Source organism: Anabas testudineus, chromosome 7 (assembly GCF_900324465.2).
Source record: "Anabas testudineus chromosome 7, fAnaTes1.2, whole genome shotgun sequence".
In the NCBI taxonomy this organism is placed as follows: domain Eukaryota; kingdom Metazoa; phylum Chordata; class Actinopteri; order Anabantiformes; family Anabantidae; genus Anabas; species Anabas testudineus.
The window spans coordinates 483,573-503,961 of NC_046616.1; the positions used below are offsets into that span (position 1 = coordinate 483,573).

At 43.9% G+C, this 20,389-nt stretch overlaps 1 protein-coding gene across 5 annotated transcripts in view; it reads left to right on the forward strand.

The window, feature by feature from the left end:
* Positions 1–4,480: 4,480 nt before the first annotated feature.
* Positions 4,481–20,389, forward strand: part of magixa (MAGI family member, X-linked a) — a 31,447-nt gene continuing 15,538 nt past the window's right edge. For 2 of the 5 annotated variants that reach the window (XM_026368540.1, XM_026368543.1), the window contains exons 1-15: positions 4,720–4,770; positions 4,921–5,158; positions 6,520–6,636; positions 7,799–7,918; positions 9,004–9,177; positions 10,202–10,403; positions 11,134–11,204; positions 12,385–12,552; positions 13,435–13,604; positions 13,692–13,821; positions 14,101–14,281; positions 14,444–15,062; positions 15,702–15,765; positions 15,955–16,173; positions 16,264–16,548. In XM_026368540.1, the coding sequence (XP_026224325.1) occupies positions 4,729–4,770; positions 4,921–5,158; positions 6,520–6,636; positions 7,799–7,918; positions 9,004–9,177; positions 10,202–10,403; positions 11,134–11,204; positions 12,385–12,552; positions 13,435–13,604; positions 13,692–13,821; positions 14,101–14,281; positions 14,444–15,062; positions 15,702–15,765; positions 15,955–16,173; positions 16,264–16,548 (2,800 nt within the window). In that variant the 5' untranslated portion in view covers positions 4,720–4,728. Of the gene's footprint in view, positions 4,771–4,920; positions 5,159–6,519; positions 6,637–7,798; positions 7,919–9,003; positions 9,178–10,201; positions 10,404–11,133; positions 11,205–12,384; positions 12,553–13,434; positions 13,605–13,691; positions 13,822–14,100; positions 14,282–14,443; positions 15,063–15,701; positions 15,766–15,954; positions 16,174–16,263; positions 16,549–20,389 lie in introns of all 5 variants that reach the window. The other 3 variants (XM_026368541.1, XM_026368544.1, XM_026368542.1) reach the window with 2 other exon arrangements.

Here is a 20,389-nt window from a genome sequence, read left to right on the forward strand (position 1 = left end):
TTTTAGGTCTTATTTAGAATATTCTAGAAAACATATGCTGTGACATACTTACCACCAGCGACCATTTATCCATTTCTGAGTAGTGTTGACTGGCTTTCTTCCACTGATATGAGTTTTTCTGTATGCTGCAAGACAAAAGCACCTGGTTCAATGGGCTGTGTAGCAAACACTCCTCTTCCTACAAGAGTATTTTAGATATACGTTTGATTAACATTGTGTTGTCTTAATAGTTCACGTACATTATTCATATTCAGTTAATTGCGGTATAACCTTAACAAAATAAGGTTTTAGCCTAGTTCCTTTACAACCAACACTGGAGCTAACTAACAGTGTCATCTACGAAAATTCAAAGAAGAAAGATTATTTTTTGCCAATAAATATCTGTTTCTGTTATGCAGCCTAAAACATACAGTATGCTAGTGTAAATCAATAACACTGAAAAATCAACTAATATGTGTCCCCAAAAGGGCTGCTAACCCATACCTTTGTTACTGTCAATTAATTTTTCTATAAACCCTGGCTTGTCCCTCGCAGACTGAATGTGTGACTTTGCATCCTCAGAAGGCTGCATCCTTGTCTTACTTTTAATCATTTTGGTTCAGTGAAAATAATGTTTAAGTCAGTACACAAGTTACATCCATAATTAATATACCGATTAAAACTGAAAATTATATTTTTATTAAATTTCATATAGGAAATGACAACTGTGGTGGTAATCGACAATGATCTGCTGTAGTGAAACTAGACTCCTACGAACATGGACTACAAAAGGCATGTCTTAAGACACTTAGAACTGTCTGCTATTGCAGTTTTTTCATGTAAAACAACCAAGCGAAAGCAAAACTATCTAAAAACAGGGTTAAGGGATATCTTAATACCAAAAAAATATGTAGATTAAATAACAGATTCTGTCCCTCAGTATTATCATTTCAGTTCAATTCAGTGTTTTTAATGACTGTATTAACATGGAGTAACCAGGTTAATTAGAGAAATTAGGTTTCTTGGATAATCAGAGAACAGGTTTACCTGCACTTAAAAAGAGTGTTTCCCTAAAATCTGTTCATAAGTTTCTCCTCTACCTTTAGCTCTCTTGGTGGAGAGGAGGTGACTGTCAGCGCTGTGAGAGACTCAGTCACTGCGCGCACTGTGAGAGTGTGGGGGAGGGGAGGAGACCGACAGCGCTGTGAGAGAGACTCACAGGCAGTCAGCGAACTGTGAGAGTGTGGGGGATGGGCGCGGCGAGTCCGCACATGCGCACTAGTAAAAAGCCATCAGTATTCTAATTACAGGTATAAACAGCGGTGTTTCCACCAGGTTTACTGCTTAGACAGTTAATAAATAATGATATTAGGGAAAGCCAACTTTAACCTGGTTACTTGAGTGTAGTAAATGCACCGATTAAATGCACAACTATGAATCCTCGTAATTTGCATATTTCGGCATGATAATAACTATTCACACTAATCACAAAAACATTTCTCAAAAACGGAAACACCTGCTACTGCTATGTACAGTACAGGACTGCCACTCACTAAACTAGCTAGCATATTATCCGGAGCAAACATATAATAAACAGTATTATTGATGTTTTCATTTAACTAGATAGCGCCTACATGGCTAAGCTAACGTGCTAATTGTGAAGCGGAGCTTTACAAACTTGTCTAAAGTTAAAATTACTAACAGTCCATAAATCGAATTGGCATTTGAGGGATGAGTTCACTCACGTTTTGGTTGTATGTCGTTGCTTCATTTGTGATTTTATCCGAGTGTTTAAAGAAATGCCGTGCGTTTTTTCCTGTGTGATTTTATCCGAGTGTTTCCATTTAACTAGATAGCGCCGACGTGGCTAAGCTAACGTGCTAACCTTAATGCTAATCGTGAAGCGGAGCTTTACAAACTTGTCTAAAGTTAATATTACTAACAGTCCATGAATCGAATTGGCATTTGAGGGATGAGTTCACTCACATGTATTGCTTGTTTGTCGTTCCTTCATTTGTGATTTTATCCTAATGTTTAAAGAAATGCCGTGCGCTCTCATGATGCGTTCAGGAAAATGGGAAAAATAACACTCAAAGTGGCTATGCATTTTTAAACTCATCTGGTCACTGAACACTCCGTCCTTCATGAAAAGCTCGCGGACTGTGGCTGTGTTTATTCACTTCAGATTTATATTGATCTCATGCATGTAATTCTATGCATTTTCAACATTTAGTAGGATTGTAGTGATGTTTAAATGTGCTTCCTGAATGACGTGGGTTTCATGAACGCAACAAATTGAACTATGACCGGAATGAGATTCTTAACATTTAAAGTAAACTTTGTTTGCAAATATGCGACCTGTGCCGATCTATAGCTGACATTAAGGGCAACTGAGTTAAAACTGACACCAGAAGATGCCAAGTAATGGCTAATATTGAAAGCTACTGAACGGTTGCTAACATTAGCAGCTAGCGCATTAGCAGCTAGCGTGATGTTGCTAACATTAGCAGCTAGCGTGCTGTTGCTAATATTTACCACTATCCACCTACATCATAACATTTTGAAAAGTTACATTTTGTTGCATTACAGTTGCTAGCGGGGTACAGAGGCACAAACAATGTGAAAATAGTAAAGTCAAACTAAAAGAAAATAAACTTACCTGTTATTAAGTAATTCTCATCCTGGTACGATTAAAACCAACTCTAGTTCGGAAAAATACGGAAATAGGCGTATTTCTCACAGTGGTGACGCCGACAGTGAAGTAGCCTATCAGATCCCCTCTTCGTCAGTAGGCTGTACTGTGATTGGTTAAAATGATACACACTTCCGAAAGTGTGTATCTGTTGCTATACCAGGCTCCCGGCTCTAGTAGTCACTAGAGAGCAGAAATTTCACACACACTTCACACACACATTTCCAATCTTTGTCACCTTGTGGGCCAAGTAAGAAAAACGCACTAGGCACATCAGGGGATCCTCCTGAGCTATATTAAATAGCTAATCGGTGTGGGGCCCCGTTTTTTGGGCCCCTAAAGTGCTTTGGGCCCCAAGCGGTTGGTGGGCTCCCAGTCGCTAAGCCCCACAAAGTAGTAAATGCAAGTACACACACACACACACACACACACACACACACTCACTCCACCATCCACCTACTGAATCACTTATAGGCTTTTATTTTGAGGCAGAAACAACTGAAGTGAATGAAGTGGCAGAAAGTGAGAGACGGGGCGAGCGAGCATGTGGTAATGATGTGTTAATAGCAGCTTGTGTGGAGCTCACGCTGTGACGTCCTGCACACACAGGTTGACAGCAGAGCTCTGAACACGATGAGGAAACTCTTTGCTTCCTTTCCTTTTCGCTCCTCATGACCTAACTAGGAACCTCTTTGTGTCTCCTTCTGTCTCTTTGTGTCTCCTTGTGTCTCCTCGAGGACACTGTCCATCTCTTTGTAGAGGTTTTGAGCCTGTGTGTGTTTCGTTGCTGGGCCCATTCCGGCCTCCATGGATCCATCTCTGGCTAATAATGAATGAAGCTTCTTCAGCTCAGCTGCTGCTAATGCTGCACTTCAGACACAGCAGATCTTTTTACCTCCTTACTTCCTTATTAGGAAGCTTCTTTACCTTCCTCACCTCCTCCTGTCCTTCCTTCACACATCCTACCTTCCGTTTGTGTCCATCACTTCAGTTTGTGCTTAAAAGTCTTGGACAGTTTGAATCTCTGCTCGGGGACGTCGTTGTTTGTTTCTTCTCTGGCTCCCACCTTCACATATGTTCATCCATATTTAATGTACGGCGTCTAGCAGCAAATGTGTGTGTGTGTGTCTGTGTGTGTGTGTGTATACATGAAACGTTGTATGTGTGTGTATAGCAATGTGTTGTGTGTGGCTCCCTGCCGTCTGCAACCATCTGCTGTTTTCTGAGGCTGAAGCAGAGTCGAAGTGTTGATAGAGGAACAAATCCTAAACTCTCTGACAACAGGAGACGTTTTATTGTTGCTAGGAGACATATTAAAACCGCAGGCCAAATAAAAAAATTTTCTAAAGCCACATTTACACGATTTACACTCTGCACTTTGGTTAGGAAGCTTATCAGGGAGCTTGTGAGCTAAAAAAAAACTTCCTGTTAAGTAACCAAGGAGGCACTGATGCTTCCTGCTGTAGGAAGCATCAGTGAGGACTTAAGGATGCACAGTCTTTAGTTAGTAAGGACATGAAGTTAGACAGGGAGGAGAGCAAGGAGGAAAATATGTTTCCTCTGAAGGATACAAAGAGATTAAGAAGGTTCCTAGTAAAAAGTTAAAGAAGCTAGGCTAGGTAATGGCAGATCTTTGCCTCCTAACTAGGATGTTTTATTACATACTACGTTGGGCTTCTATTTACCTCCTTGCTACTTAGTAAGACACTTATTTGCTGTTTTATTAACTAGGATTCATCTTCACCTCCGAACAAGGACCTTTCTCTACGTCCTAACTAGGGCACTTCTTCACGTCTTTGCTACCTAAAGGTTGTTTTGGTGGTAAAGAAGTAGAAAGTAGGTAAAAAGTGTCCTAGTTAGTAGAAAATAAGCATCCTAGTTAGGAAGCGAGTACTTATAAGATGAAGAAGATTATTGTAAAAGCTATTTGTGAAACACTGGCCACAGGTGTCACAGGTTCACTCTTGTTAACTGCTGTTCACTGCTGTTCACTGCCCACTACTCATGTAAATAAAGTAAAGTTGTGTTTGTTGGTTCCTGTCTGCAGCTCGGCCATCATGTCTAAAGTGGCGGTGAAGAAGCTGCACTGGCGCTCGAAGGTAACGACACGATTTTTATCACCTGGAGTGAACATTTTTTTTTTAATAAATATAAAAATAATGTAACTTTTTCATCTTTGTGAAAACTGTGATTAAGTGATTTAAAATAAAACTCTCTGGTCCTGCTTTTGTGTCTATACGCGTTTTCAGGTGCAGGAGAGCTTCGTTCCGCTGGGTGGGGGCTCAGGTGAACTGGGGCTGGCCATTGGGGGCGGAGCCGACTATGGCGAGTTCCCGTTTGTCACAGCGGCTCCCGGTGGTGGGGCCACAGTAGGCGACATCATCTTAGAGATCGGGGGAACGCCCGTGTTAGGGATGACCCTGGGTGATTGTAGAGGAGTCCTCAACTCCTGCCCTCATCCAATCAGAATCAAGACTGTTTCACCAGGTGAGTGGAGGGAAAACAACCTGTATGAAAGGAGTGTCCTAGTAAGTTAGCAAGGAGGTAAAGAAGGACACTAACTAGGATGTAAAGAAATACCCTTGTTAGGTAGTGAGGATGGAAAGAAGGATTCTAGATGGGTAACAAGGAGGCATAGAAGAATCTTAATTAAGAATAAGGAAGCATTTAGGATGGAAAGAAGCATCCTAATCAAAAGGTAAAGGGGTGTCCTCATTAGCGAACAAGGACTGTAAACAAGCCTAGTTAGGCAATAAGGACAAAATTTATATTTCAATTCAATTTAGTTTTATTTGTTTAGCGTTGAATCACAACAGAAGTCATCTCAAGGTGCTTTACAGTGTTTAAGGTTCCTTAAGACCTTACAGAATAGAACTGTATACAGAATTATATAGAAAACCCAGAAGCTCCAGGAGACAGTGGAGAGGAAAAACTCCCTTTAGAGGAAGAAAGGGTAAAGCTGCATGAACCGAAAAAGTAAATACAGGAAGAAGGTGAAGTGTTTTGGAGAGAGATGATTTCACATCAATGTTAACACAGGTTGGTCCTTGATCCTGCTGATTATTGTTTATTACGTTCAGCGTCTGCAGAGTCATCAGACCTGGAGTTTTAGCAACTACAGGCTTTAGTCGATCAAATCAAACTCAAGTTCGTTTTGTCCGGTGTGAACACAGTAATGGTCTCAATCTGCATCATCTAGTGAACTCTGGTGCAGTCCTCCTGGTGAGAAAGCGAACCGAACCAAAACGGGACCAAGCGCCATGACTCACATAATTTGAGGGCTTTGGGTAGTGTGTAGATTTCCATTTCTTTGTCTGATTAATGGAGGACAAACGTGGAGACGTGAGGAGGTGAAGACCTCAAAGACACCATGTCTGATGTAACGTAATAAACAATAATCAGCAGGATCAAGGACCAAACTGTGTTAACACTTCACCTTCTTCCTGTATTTACTTTTTCTGTTCCCACAGCAGACACATCTGACCAATAGGCGGAGAGGACGTTCTCGCTCGATTTAAACGTGACTCATTTTAAATGCAGGTGGGAAAGAAACCTTAAATGTAGAGAGGGTGTCTGCCTCCAGAACCTGAACTGTTCCACTGGAGAGGAGTGTGATAGCTAAAGGCTCTGCCTCCCATTGTACATCTGGAAACTCTAGTAACCAACTAACTACTATCCACTGCATGGAAGACTGATCAGATAGGATTTAAACCAGCCTAGTGCTGTTTATTTAGTTTATTAGTCCTGTACTGCAGCTAGTTTCTTAAGTACATATCTACAAATACCGGAGTACTGTCAAATACCAGAGTACGTGTACTGAGTGTACTGTGTCCCTGTCTGTCCCTCAGGGTCATCTCTCTGTAAAGACCTCAGGTTGTACCTCAGTAAGTGTTTCACTCCGGGCTCCATGGACAGTCAGCTGCAGCAGCTCATCAGGGAGAACCTGTACCTGCGCGCAGTGCCCTGTAAGACTCACCTGTACACACACACACACACACACACACGTCTTCTTACAGCTGTGAGGTCTGATCTATCCTCACCTTCAAACGGTTGGTGTTGGTGAGATAGTAGGAGGTAGGGAGCATCCTAGTTAGGAAGTGAGGAGATAAGGAATTGTCCACAAGAGCCAGTTGACAGTGACGTAGAGGTCAAAGGTTGAGACTGTGTGAATTTGAACAGTGTTGGTGATGAACTCTGTCAATGATTACAGCCTGAACAGCTGTGAGTGTAGTAGTTTGTTTGTAGGTCACACGTCGTCCTGCAGTGGGACGGCACACACACAGAAAGGGAATATTTCAGGTGGAGCTGTGGTGATGTGTGTTCCTGAAACTCGGATAAATCCAACCTCTAAACTCGACGTGAATAAACATGATGAATTATGAGCAGGACACAAATCAGTGGATTTTATCTCTTTAATGTTTCCATTGTGATGTTGTTCTGCAGCAGACAGTGTTTCCATGTGCTCTTAGGAAACAGGTGTGTCTAATATTGGGTTTCTAATGAACCACTGCTGTGCAGTACGTAGGCGCCAGAACAAAGACGAGCAGGAAAACATGATGACACGTGACAGTGGTGGAAGAGACAGGATAGTTGTTTCAGTCACTGTGAGATGGCTTCATCTCTTCATGTGGAAGTTAGTGGGTTAATGACTCAGTGGTGGGTTTTAGAATGAAAAGCTGGGACTTCCATTCAAACAGAAAGTGAACCGTATTTATAGAACAGGGAAATAAACATTTTGGTGCAGCATCCTGTCGCCTTTAAACAGGTAACTGAGTAGACCAGCTGTTGGAGTCCTGGGAAATCGATAGATAGTTCTAGGATCACGTCTGTTTTTAATGCAGCGTCGTCTGAAGGTCTGAGGATATCAGGACTCCAATACTGGGTTTCAGCCTTTTTGTTTAGTTTGATCAATGATTGACATGAGTATTATTGGTTCTATAACCAGAACATGTTCCACGTCCCTAACTGAGCTGACAGGACCATAAAACTGTGCTTTTTTATTTCTCTTCGATGTATTTCTTGATGCTCTCACTGTGTCCGTGAGAGAAAATGAGCTAAAACAGCTTCAGTGTTTTGTTCTGAGTTGGTTCACAGCAGAGTTTAGTTTAAAACAGCTGTTTTACACAGGTACGACCAGGCAGCCCCGGGACGGGGAGATCTCAGGTGTGGACTACAACTTTGTGTCTATTGAGGAGTTTTTCTCTCTGGAGGAGTCTGGAGCTCTGCTCGAAAGCGGCAAGTTCAAAGGTACGAAAAACAAACACACCCACAACAGCTGGAAAACAGAAGATTGTTCCTTTATTCAAACACACTGACTCTGAAGTAGTACAAATAAAACGAAATTAGATGTGAATCTGTTCTGGTTCTATTTCGCTTGGTGATTGGTTGTTGTTTAACGTGGCGTCCCGTCAGTCAGAGTTAGTCAGTGTTTGGTTTCTGTTATCGACACTGATCTGAGAACAGAAACAACCTGAACCCTGCTGTGACACAGATGGGTTCAGGTGCTCTCTGCACAGTAAACTGGTCCCTGTGAAGAAAGAAACAGTTTTTTCAGTGTAAAAAATGTAGTGGACACATTTTAACAGTGTTTGAGATGAAAAAAGGATTTTCTGTCTCTAATCCTTCAAACCTGTTTCTCCCACTCTGTCCTGCAGCTCTCTCTCTTTAACCACCTCCACCCCCCACCCTCGGTATTAATCTGACGGGATTAATGAGACTAAAATAGAAACTGAATTCACACATAAATATCTGTGTTCACCCCAAATAAACTGATGTATTTTATTCTCAGTGTTTTAAATTGATAGTTTTTGTCTCTTCATTTCCTGTTCTGTCAATGGTCTTTCACAATAAAAGCCTCTTCGGTTGATCAGTTATTTATTTCTTAAATTGTGTCTTCTTCTATTTACTAATTTTATTTAACTGTGTCCGATAGTTTTGAATCTTTCCCTTTCACATTTGATCTTCTTCTTCTCCTCATAGTTCATTATAATTTTATTCATATTTCGTTTAATTGTATATAGTTTTAATTCTTTTCTATTATTTTCTTGTCTATTTAACTGAACTGAGCTTCCAGTAGATGTTTTCAGTACTATTGTGCTGGTTACTGTTTTATACACACTCAAATAGGACGAAGACAGAGTGAACTGGTATCTTCCAGCTTCTGATTGACACACCTGATCCAGGTGTTAAGCAGTGGGTAGGGCGGGACAGGGGGCCTGAGGACCAGGTTCACGACCCACTGTTTTTATTGCCGCTGAGTTTGGTTTTGTCTTTCTATCTTTCACACAAAGCAGTAACTCACTGTTTTTTTCTGTTTCTTGGTACAATCACAGGAAACTACTACGGGACGCCGCGGCCCGTCCACATTGGTCCAGAGAGTCCACCGATCACATACCAGGAACATCGAAACCTGCTGAGGAACTTCAGGACGAGGAGCAAATCTCTGAGTAACCTGGAAAAAGCTGTGGAGGAAGGAGACAACAGTGAGGAGGACAGCGGGCTGTCTGGTAAGTTGGAAAAGGTTCAATTTCAACATCTCAGGTTTTAATTAAGATTTTTTTCTGGACTGGTTTTACCAAATGGAACCTTTAACAGCTTCAATGATGTTTGTGGATGACATTGTGATTTGAAGTGAGAGCAGAGAGCAGGTGGAGGAACAGCTGGAGAGGTGGAGGTTTGCTCTGGAAAGAAGAGGCATGAAGGTCAGTCGTAGTAAGACAGAATACATGTGTCTGAACGAGAGGGATCAAGGTAGAAATGTTAGGTTACAGGGGGTTGAGGTGAAGAAGGTGCAGGAGTTTAAGTACTTGGGGTCAACAGTTCAGTGTGATGGAGAGTGTGGAAAAGAGGTGAAGAGGCGAGTGCAGGCAGGTTGGAGCGGGTGGAGGAAAGTGTCAGGAGTGTTGTGTGACAGAAGAGTGTCAGCAAGACTCAAAGGAAAGGTGTACAAGACAGTGGTGAGACCAGCTCTGCTCTATGGGTTAGAGACGGTAGCAGTGAGAAAGAGACAAGAGGCTGAGATGGAGGTAGCAGAGATGAAGATGTTGAGGTTCTCCTTAGGAGTGACCAGGTTAGACAGAATAAGGAACGAGTACATCAGAGGGACGGCTCACGTTGTCTGAGTTAGCGACAAAGTCAGAGAGGCCAGACTGAGGTGGTTCGGACATGTTCAGAGGAGGGATAGTGAGTATATTGGTAGAAGGATGTTGGAGATGGAGCTGCCAGGCAGGAGGACAAGAGGACGACCAAGGAGGAGATATATGGATGTTATAACAGAGGACATGAGGTTGGCTAGTGTTAGGGTAGAAGATGTTCATGATAGAGTGAGGTGGAAAAGGATGATTTGCTGTGGCGACCCCTGATGGGAAAAGCTGAAAGAGAAGAAGAAGAAACTGTAACAGCTTCACTCTCAGTTTGAGTCCACAGTCTGGGTCTGACACTGTGTGATTCTCTATTTTTAGAAGCAGACTTTATCCTCACTGAGGGGGAGTTAATCAAAGTCCTAAAAGATACACGGTGTCCCTCCATCAGCAGGTTCAGCCGGAGCCCCGCCCACCACCCTGCCTCTCAGCCAATCATGGGAGTCTGCGGTGGGGAGTCGGGAGGGAATGGAGAATGGAGGAGGAGGAGGAGGAAGAGGAGTAGGAAGAGGAAGAGGAGTAGGAAGAGGATGTCCGCTGCCTGAAAACTGGGAGATGGCCTTCAGTGATTCAGGAGAGCCGTACTACATTGAGTGAGTAACAGCATTAATTACTATTAAGATAAAGATAAAGATAAAGATAAAGATAAACTTTATTGTCATTGCAACATCGTACAACGAGATTAAGGTGCCAACCAGTCTGTGCCATATATATATAGAATGAAAGGAATAAAAAAACAAACAAAAAACAGAATAAATAATCAGAGACAGTCAAAAGACAAAATAAGACACAAACAACCCTTCAAGTAATCAAAGAGGTCACATCACAAAATCGGATTTTGAGACATGTTGGCATCAGCTGATTGGGACAGTTTAATTCAGACAGTTGGATCAATATGTTTAGATGAGCTGTGGACACTTTAATGTTAATTGAACTTAAAATCTCATCTTTTTATCATTGGAGGCTGGTACAATCAAGCTCAAAGTCAACTCATTTCTAAGGCTTTGTTATGTGGACCGGCATGCTTAGTTTAAACAGCTGAACTTAATAAGAACTTTAGTTTTAAAGTTTTTCTTTACTTGTGAAGTAGGGGGGGTGTCAGAGCCTTGAACAGGAACTGTGCCTTCGTCAGTTTTTGTCAAAGCAGAGAATTTTCAGAAACAACCAGACCAGGGAGAGAAAACACTCAGTTTTAACCCACAGTTACATTGTGACAACTTCCCCTGGTCCAACATTACCCAGGATTCAGGGTGGATGGTGATGATGATGATGATGATGATGATGATGATGATGATGATGATGATGATGATGTCTCTCTGTCAGTCACAAATCGAAGACGACCAGCTGGCTGGATCCTCGGACACAGAACAAAGAGACGACTTCCTGCACAGAACGTAAGTCAGCAGCACTTCCTGTTTGTTCACTGATCACTGTCATTAATTTATTTGATAGTTTTAATGAATTAACTAAATAAAATGTAGAATGTATAGATTGTTTATAAGTTGAAGTCAGTCAGTCAGAACAAGATTTATTACTGTTCTAAATCATTGCCTTCCCTCTGTACAGATTTGACTTTTTAGGACTGATCTTGGGATTAGTGTAACTGTGTTATTGTTTTGACACCGTCATATTATTATTCTCCCTGATTCATCTGTGGGTTTATGTTAATCTGTCTCAGATTTACCCTGAAACTGTTCTTCTGTCCATCTTTAGTGTCCTGCTGGGACTTTTATTTTGACAGTCAGCAGGGGGCAGCACAGTCTTAGTCACTTCCACCCAGTGCTTTGTATTTTTTCCCCCATTTTCTGCATCTCTCTGTGTTTAATTGAATTCAAGCACTGACATTACTGCTTCAGCATCGGTTTTAATCCAGTGAAGCAAAATTGACTCATGTAGAGAAAAGAAAAACTGATAAATGAGATGATGAGTTTACATGTGTGCATTGATATATTTTAAACTTCCTTCATTAAATCCTGCTGTTATCTATTTAAATTAAACACATCTAAACTGCTGGTTTGGTACTCGCTGCTTTCTCATTAACGTTTGCAGAAAAGCTCATTTTAATCTTCTTGCTGCAGGAGCTGGATTTACATGTATTTGTCCAAACTATCTACAGCTGGAATTCATTTAACAACTTGATGGGCAAACATGTGAGCAGTAGAAAAAAACGTGCAGTTTAAGCTCAGACCGTTATGACAGAGGGAAAACGTACCTTATTGTTTATTTATTCTGTTTTGGCAGCTTTCATTAGCAGCGAAGCCTGGCGGATATGTTAGGATGAAAGAACAACCTTTAAATAACCTTTAAATAATCAATGAATGGGGTGTTGTTGGACAGAAGAGTTGTATCAGAGTAAGTACAGAGTAAGTTTAGCCCAGACGTCTGAAGGCACTCTGATGATCAATGTTCTGATCCAGTTGAGAGTTCAATCTACTGGGATTCATTTAATCAGATTGTAGCGTTGTTTGGATCAATTTGCACCTGGTTTCCATCTCGTACAGAGCCCAGAGTGTCTGTCCCAGGCTCTGTCTCACTGAGCCCTCAGCGACTGTCCTGTGTCCTCTCCTGTCTCAGTCCCAGAGTTCACGGAGCAGCCGAGCCAGTTGAGGGGTTACTCCATCCACACTCGACTCTCTAAAGGTCCCAGAGGATTCGGCTTTAACATCGTCGGAGGAAGTCGACCCAGAGAGTTTCTACAGGTGTACAGTGTCACACCTGGAGGACCACCTGCTCTCAATACAGGTATTGCTGCTGTTTATAGTGCCAGTTCTGTTGCTGCTGCTACATTTGTTGGATTTTACATTTATGGAGAAGGTTCTGTTCAAGACAAACTGGTTGGAACATTTTGTAACAGCAGCGTCTGAGAAAACTGATTTGACTATCGCATGTCAGCACTGTTGGCATTGTTGTTGTACATATGTGGTGCTTTAGAATCTTATTTGTGTTCACACTGGAGCCGGATACACATCAGTGACAAACCATCAACACCAACAGATGCGATCAGACTAAAACATCACAACTGAGCCGTAACACAGCCCAGCAGCACAAACAGTGGCTCTGCAGTGCAGCAGGTAGTAACGTCAATAATGTTTGCTATGAAAAAAAAGGTCTGTTTAAACCGGACTAGTGGTTCTGGTTTAATACGCTGTCTGCAGAATTGCTGCAGTTTGGTTCTCAAATCTTTATTATTCTCCGAACCATAATCGTGTGATCTACAACTAATCCACACACGCTCTCTTTAATCTGCCCGACACACACAGCCTCCTTTCTCTCCCACCGTCAGACCTGCTCACGTGCACCGAGGATAAATAGTCAGGAATGTAACACAGACACAGAGTTCATGAAAACTCCTGGGAAAGTGGAGCAGAGACATGTCTCACCAGCAAAGTGGGAAATAATGGAGAACCTTCAGTGTGAAGGACACAAATAGTGTATGATGTGTATGGGTACTGTAGTCCTGGAGTTCACTGTGATTTAAATAAAAACTACTGCAGCCAGTAGAACCCAACTAATAAGTTAACGGTCTGCTGCCTCGTTTCTAGAGCAGGACATTTCCCTTCTATATATATTAGACTTACTTTGTCTTACTGGTCTGTGAGGGTCTGGTCTGGTCTGGTCTTGCAGCTGACATCCTGGTCTACATCAACAACACCTGTGTGTTGGGTCGCTCCCATAAAGAGGTGGTGGAGATGCTGAAGTCTGTGCCTATGGGTCAGAGCGTGGACGTGGTGCTAAGACGAGGATATCCGATGCTCTACAACCCCGATGGGTGTCCCAAACAGAGTCTGGAGACGGTACGGCTCTAACCTTACTGTGACTCTACGAGTAAAAGTCACAGGTCCTTGTATAAATCACTGAGCTTGTCTTTAACCTTCCAACAGCCACAGACCCCCAGTGAACCTTCCAACCCCCCCAACCTGAACCGAGGCCTGACACATCTCACTTACAGCAGAACGCTGGATGCCAATGGCAGCACGTCAGGTCGGAGTGATGCCTCTTCTATCTTAGCAGGAAAGTCCACGTCCTCCAGGAATTAGTTTGTACTGAAGCTGACGTCTTTCTTAAAATGTATTATATCAGGAGGAAGTAAAATGACAGGATTTAACTGTTTTTTAGTTTCACGGTTACAAATGGTGGAATTTTTAATGAGGTTTTGTTACGTATGAAACAGAACCTGAAAGTTCTGGTTGTATTTTTCTCAATATTCTTAAATCTGTATTTGAAAAATAACTTTCCACTAATATTGTATGTCTGCCTATAAAGTTCTCTCTTTTTAACTCTTACATACAGGACTGGGGCAGACCCCACCCCGTTATGCTGCTCAGCCAATGTCCAATGGGATGACTGATCTGCCCACCCCCTCATCCTCTGTCTCGGACCCCCCGTTGTTGGGTCCGCTGCCCCCTCCAGACAGGACAGCAGTCAATCATAGTGACTCTGATGGTGCTCAGTCCAACGCTGGATCTCGAACGTTAGTGTTGGTTTTTCTAAAGCTAGCAAAGGTCTAATAGAGAAGTTCATCCAGACCCGTCCAGTCCAGTTCCGATTAGAATCAGTAACTGGAGCTGTGTACCTTCTCACAGTCCAGACACTAACACGTAAGATTCCTTTCTCCTGTTCTTTCTTCTCATAGGTCTTTGATTCGTTACAACAGCAGCACCCTCCCTGCGCTCTCTTCCTCCTCCCTCCTCCACCACCAGAGCTCCAAATCTTCAGAGAGTGATCTGTCTACATCCACGCTGCCCATCTCGTCCTCTACGCTCCCCATCAATTCCTCATCCTCCCACACTCTGTCCAAAATATCCCTCTCTCAGCCTGAGACGGGCGTCCTCCAGAACTCCACCAGCCCCACCAGTGCCAACATCCCCCTGTCCCCCTCCACATCTCCAGGAGCTCCTCCTATGCAGCGACCACCAATGCCCCAGACCTCCCTTGCCCTTACGCCACCCAGAGACATTCCCCCCTGCGGCTTTAACGGGTGTCCAGCCAGTCACCAAGTGTCCTCCCCCGGCCTGGTGCTCCCCCTTGGGTCAGGGTCTCCTGTGTCGGCCCCTGGTGGAGAGCTTGTGCCAGTGGCCCTCGGGCGGAGTGAGGGGGGAGGGTTGGGATTTAGCGTGACAGCAGGGGGCCAAAGCGGCCAGCTGGTGGTGGTGAGGCGGGTCTGGGATCGAAGGCAATGCCCCTCACTGCAGGCGGGCGATGCTATAGTGAAGATAAATGGAGCGGACATACAGAGCCTCAGCTTCTCCCAGGTAAGATGACTACTGAGCTGACATCCAACCAGTGCAGAGGTAGTTCTCTGCAGTAACAGGTCACTAAATGGTAAATGTTCTGCGCTTATATAGCACTTTTCTACCTAGCTGGTACTCAAAGCCCTTTACACTGCGTCTCATCCAACCATTAACACACACATGGCAGAGCTGCTATGCAGCTGACCTGACTCATCGGGGGCAACTTGGGGTTCAGTATCTTGCCCAAGGACACTTATGGCATGTGATGTGGCAGCCGGGAATTGAGCCACCAATCCTGTGATTGGCATACAACTGCTCTACCTATTGAGCCACAGCCACCCCCACAAAACTAACACTAAACTTTATCTGATCTTCCTCTAAGTCACAAGCACAAATATGATCTGCTCAAGGTAATTACACAGAGCTTCTCTGTTGGGTTGAGGTCTGGGCTCAGACTTCAAAAGGTCTAAAATATAATATACACTTATATTTATAATAGAGATATAATAATTGCAGTTTTTAGGGTCACCTGGTATAAAGCCAGGGGAATCCATGCTAGCCTGAAGCCTTGTAAGCTGGTTTGTCCTGATTTGGACGCCATGAATCTGCATTTTAAACGTCACTATTAAATACTGTAAACATGAGCTGTATTTCTTTCAGGTTCAGAGAGTCCTGCAGGAACACACCAAACAAGGAGAGGTGGTACTACTCGTCTACAGAGGAGGTAGTGAAACGTGATTCCCACACGCCCCAAAACCTCTTTTAAAGATTGACTGTTGCTGAATGACGTGACTCTGATGATAATGCAGTAATAAAACCGTGAGCATGTTACAGGTGGATTTGACCTGACTTCAGATGAGAAACTGTTTCTGTCAACAAAAATAATTCATCATTCCCTTCCCCCTCCCCCCAGGTCCTGTCTCCTCTCCAGTCGTCACCCCCAACCTTTACAAGCCCATCCCCTCCCCTCATGGCCTGGCTAACCCCTCCTCGCCCCACGCCCCGACTGCAACCAACTTGCCTTCCCCATCCACAGGTGCCTTGGTCGGGGGCATCCCCCTACTCAACCAAGCTGGATTGGCCCCAGAAAGTCCTCAGGAGGGCCACCTACCAGCTCCAGGGACCCATCGAGGTAAGTGCCCCCCCCCTCCTTTGTGCTTTGAGCCCACGAGCAGGGCAGGATTTCCAACATGGATTGGTGCAATTTCTCTTTGTTTTCCAGGGGCCCCTCCTGCCCAGACGCCTAATGGGCCCCCAGACTCGACCCTCATCCAGAGCACCAGCTTCTTGGACTCAGTTCCTGTGACGCTGACCTTAGAGCCACGTGATTTGCTGGGAGTTGAGGAGAGTGCTGGTGGGCCTCCTCAGGTCAAAGGGGGAGATGGGGGAGCAGTTGCCAAGGATACAAGAGGAGGAGGGGGAGTGAAACCAATGGAGGTGGAGCTGAAGAGGCGACCGGGCGAAGGGTTTGGATTCGTGATCGCCTCTCAGGAAGTGGCCAGTGGAGGTGAGTCCCGGTGAATCCCTCTGGTCCTCGGCTGCTGCTGTTTTCATATTATTTCCTAGTTAACTACTCTGATGTTAATTGGTCTTTTTCTATGTATTCGGTGTTAAACGTGTTCTAGGACAGTTCCAATGATCCACCATCAGACAATAATTGCATTGGTCTGTGAGGGTCTGGTCTGGTCATTGTTTTCCAATGATGTTGCACCATGTTACAGTAGTAGTGACAGTGTGTACTGTGGTGTATATTTTTGTTCTCTGGGAGCAGCTCTGGTTGTAAAGCCTAACAGCAGCAGGAAGAAAAGACCTGCCATATCTGTCCTTTAGACATCTGGGATGGAACCGTCTGTCCCTGAACAAGCTGCTCTGAGAGGTAGCTGTGTCATAGAGGAGGTTAGACTCATTCTCCATCAAGGATAATAGCTTGGCTACCATCCTCCTCTCCCACCTACTGCACTGTGTCCAAGGGCATCCCCAGGACTGAGCTGGCCTTCACAACCAGGTTGTCCAGTCTCTTCCTGACTGCAGTGGAGATGCTACTGCACCAGCAGACCACTTCCATAAAAAATGGCTGAGGCCCCCACAGAGTCAAAGAAGGTCTTTAGTAGTAGTCTCTGCACTCCAAAAGACCTTAGTCTCCTCAGCAGAAAGACTCTGCTCTGGCTTTTCCTTTAAATTGCAGCCCTGTTATCTGTCCAGTCCAGGTTGTTGTTGTTGAGAGTGGAGCTGGTTAAGCACCAGCCTCTTCAGTTTTTCATCAAATGTGAGCCTTGGTTCCCCTGGCTTGGGGGAACGTCCACTCGGCAATGCTACTCCTGAAGTAGCAGCTAATCCCTGGTGTGAACAATAGGATCACTCATAGGAACACTAGCTGGCCCTCCAAAGAAATGCCACCCACACCATTACTGACCCACTGCCAAAGTGGTCATGCTGGAGGATGTTGCAGGCAGCAGAACATTCTCCAGGGTGTCTCCAGATTCTGTCACGTCTGTCACATGTGCTCAGTGTGAATCTGCTTTCATCTGTGAAGAGCACAGGGCGCCAGTGGCGAATTTGCCAATCTCGGTGTTCTCTGGCAAATGCCAAACGTCCTGCACAGTGTTGGGCTGTAAGCACAACCTCCACATGTGGACGTCGGGCCCTCATACCACCCTCATGGAGTCTGTGTCTGACCGTTTGAGCAGAAACATTCACATTTGTGGCCTGCTGGAGGTCATTTTGCAGGGCTCTGGCAGTGCTCCTCCTGTTCCTCCTTGCACAAAGGCGGAGGTAGCGGTCCTGCTGCTGGGTTGTTGCTCTCCTACAGCCTCCTCCACGTCTCCGGATGTACTGGCCTATCTCCTGATAGCGCCTCCATGCTCTGGACACTACGCTGACAGACACAGCAAACCTTCTTGCTACAGCTCGTATTGATGTGCCATCCTGGATGAGCTGCACTACCTGAATCATGCTACCACAAGCATTCAAAAATGACCATAACATCAGCCAGAGAGCATGGGAACTGAGAAGTGTTCTGTGGTCACTACCTCCAGAACCACTCCTTTATTGGGGGTGTCTTGTTAATTGCCTTTAGTTTCCACCTGTTGTCTTTTCCATTTGCACAACAGCATGTGAAACTGATTGTCAACCAGTGTGGCTTCCTAAGTGAGCAGTTTAATTACTCAGAAGTGTGATTGACTTAGAGTTACATTGTGTATATATATATATACAGTGGTATTCATATCCCTTGAACTTTTTCACATTTTCTCACATTATGACCACAAACATAAATATGTTTTATTGGAATGTTATGTGAAAGACCAACACAAAGTGGCATACAATTGTGAAGTAGAAAGAAAATTATACGAGTTTATTTATTTTTTACAAATATTAAACTGAAAAGTGCAGTGTGCAAAAGTATTCAGCCCCCTTTTCTCTGAGTGCATCCAGTTGCCTGCAGAAGTTGCCTGATGGTTGCTGACTCTTTGAATTCAATTCAATTCAATTCAATTTTATTTGTAGAGCGCTTCTTACAATTGACATTGTCACAAAGCAGCTTTACACAACCAAAGAACAGTACATGAACAGTGAATGTGTATGAATCATAATAATCAGATTGTCCCTGATGAGCAAGCCGAGGGCGACGGTGGCAAGAAAAACTCCCTGAGAAGGCAACAGGAAGAAACCTTGAGAGGAACCAGACTCAACAGGGAACCCATCCTCATCTGGGTGATTACATGCTGTGTAGGCAGCAGTCCAGTATAACAGTTAAAGTCTTTTAAGTTAATGTGGAGTCCAGTTAGTTATTGCAGGCAGACTTGTTCCATTCCTTGACTATCGACCGTTGAGTCGAGACCTCCGAGAAACAGCTTCCGACGTCCGCCGAGGCCAAGACCGACATCATAGTAGCAATGTTGACCTAATGACTGAATAGAGTCGACCTGTGTGTAATTTAATCTCAGTTCAAATACAGGTGTTCTGTGACAGCCTCTGTGGTTTGTTAAGAGAATATTGGGGAGCAAACAGCACCATGAAGTCCAAGGAAGACACCAGACAGGTCAGGGATAAAGTTGTGGAGAAATTTACAATTTACTTTTATGGAAGAGTGGCAAGAAGAAAGCCATTGTTAAAAGAAAACCCCAAGAAGTCCCGTTTGCAGTTTGCCAGAAGCCATGTGAGTGACCCAGCAAACGTGCGGAACAAGGTGCTCTGGTCAGATAAGACCAAAATTGAACTTTTTGGCCTAAATGCAAAACACTATGTGTGGCGGAAACGTAACACTGCACATCATTCTGAACACACCATACCCACTGTCAAACATGGTGGTGGCAGCATCAGGCTCTGGGGCTGATTCTCTTCAGCAGGGACAGGGAAGCTGGTCAGAGTTGATGGGAAGATGGATGGAGCCAAATACAGGGCAATCTTGGAGGGAAACCTGTTGGAGTCTGCAAAACACTTGAACTCAGCTTGAATTGTTTTGCAAGGAAGAACGGGCAAAGTCTCTAGATGTGCAAAGCTGGTGGAGACATATCCCAAAAGACTTGCAGCAAAAGGGGGTTCCACAAAGTATTAACTCAGGGGGGCTGAATACTTTTGCACACTGCACTTTTCAGTTTTATAGTTGTAAAAAATAAATAAACTCATGTATAATTTTCTTTCCACTTCACAATTGTATGCCACTTTGTGTTGGTCTTTCACATAACATTCCAATAAAATATATTTATGTTTGTGGTCATAATGTGAGATAATGTGAAAACGTTTAAGGGGTATGAGTACTTTTACAAGCCACTGTTTATATATATATATGTGTGTGTATATATTTATTTACACACACATATATATATACACACACACACACATATATATACACACACACACACACACACACACACATATATATATATACACACACACACACACACACACACATATATATACACACACACACACACACACACACACACACACATATATATATATATATATATATATATATACTGTCTGGCCATACTGTGGCTGTAACAAATACTGCAGCCTGCGGGGGGCGCTGGCAGCTCCCTGATAGTGTAGCACTGCAGTTTACTGCAGTAACTGTACTCACGTACAGTATAGATCTTGAGCTTCTGTGTGTTCGTCCCACTGATTCCACTGCATTCAGCTGGAAGGAACAACGAGGCCCTCAGACGTCAGATGTCTGTCTTCTGGAAACATAACAATAATCTCTACTGTTAACAGTCCTCCCCCCTCTTATGTGTGACTTTCAGTTCCCTCCCACCACTATGTGCTCTCTTTTAAACACACCCCCACCCTCCCCTCCCAGCTGGCTCTCTCCCTCTGCAGCTCATACTCAGTCTCTCCCGTCCGTT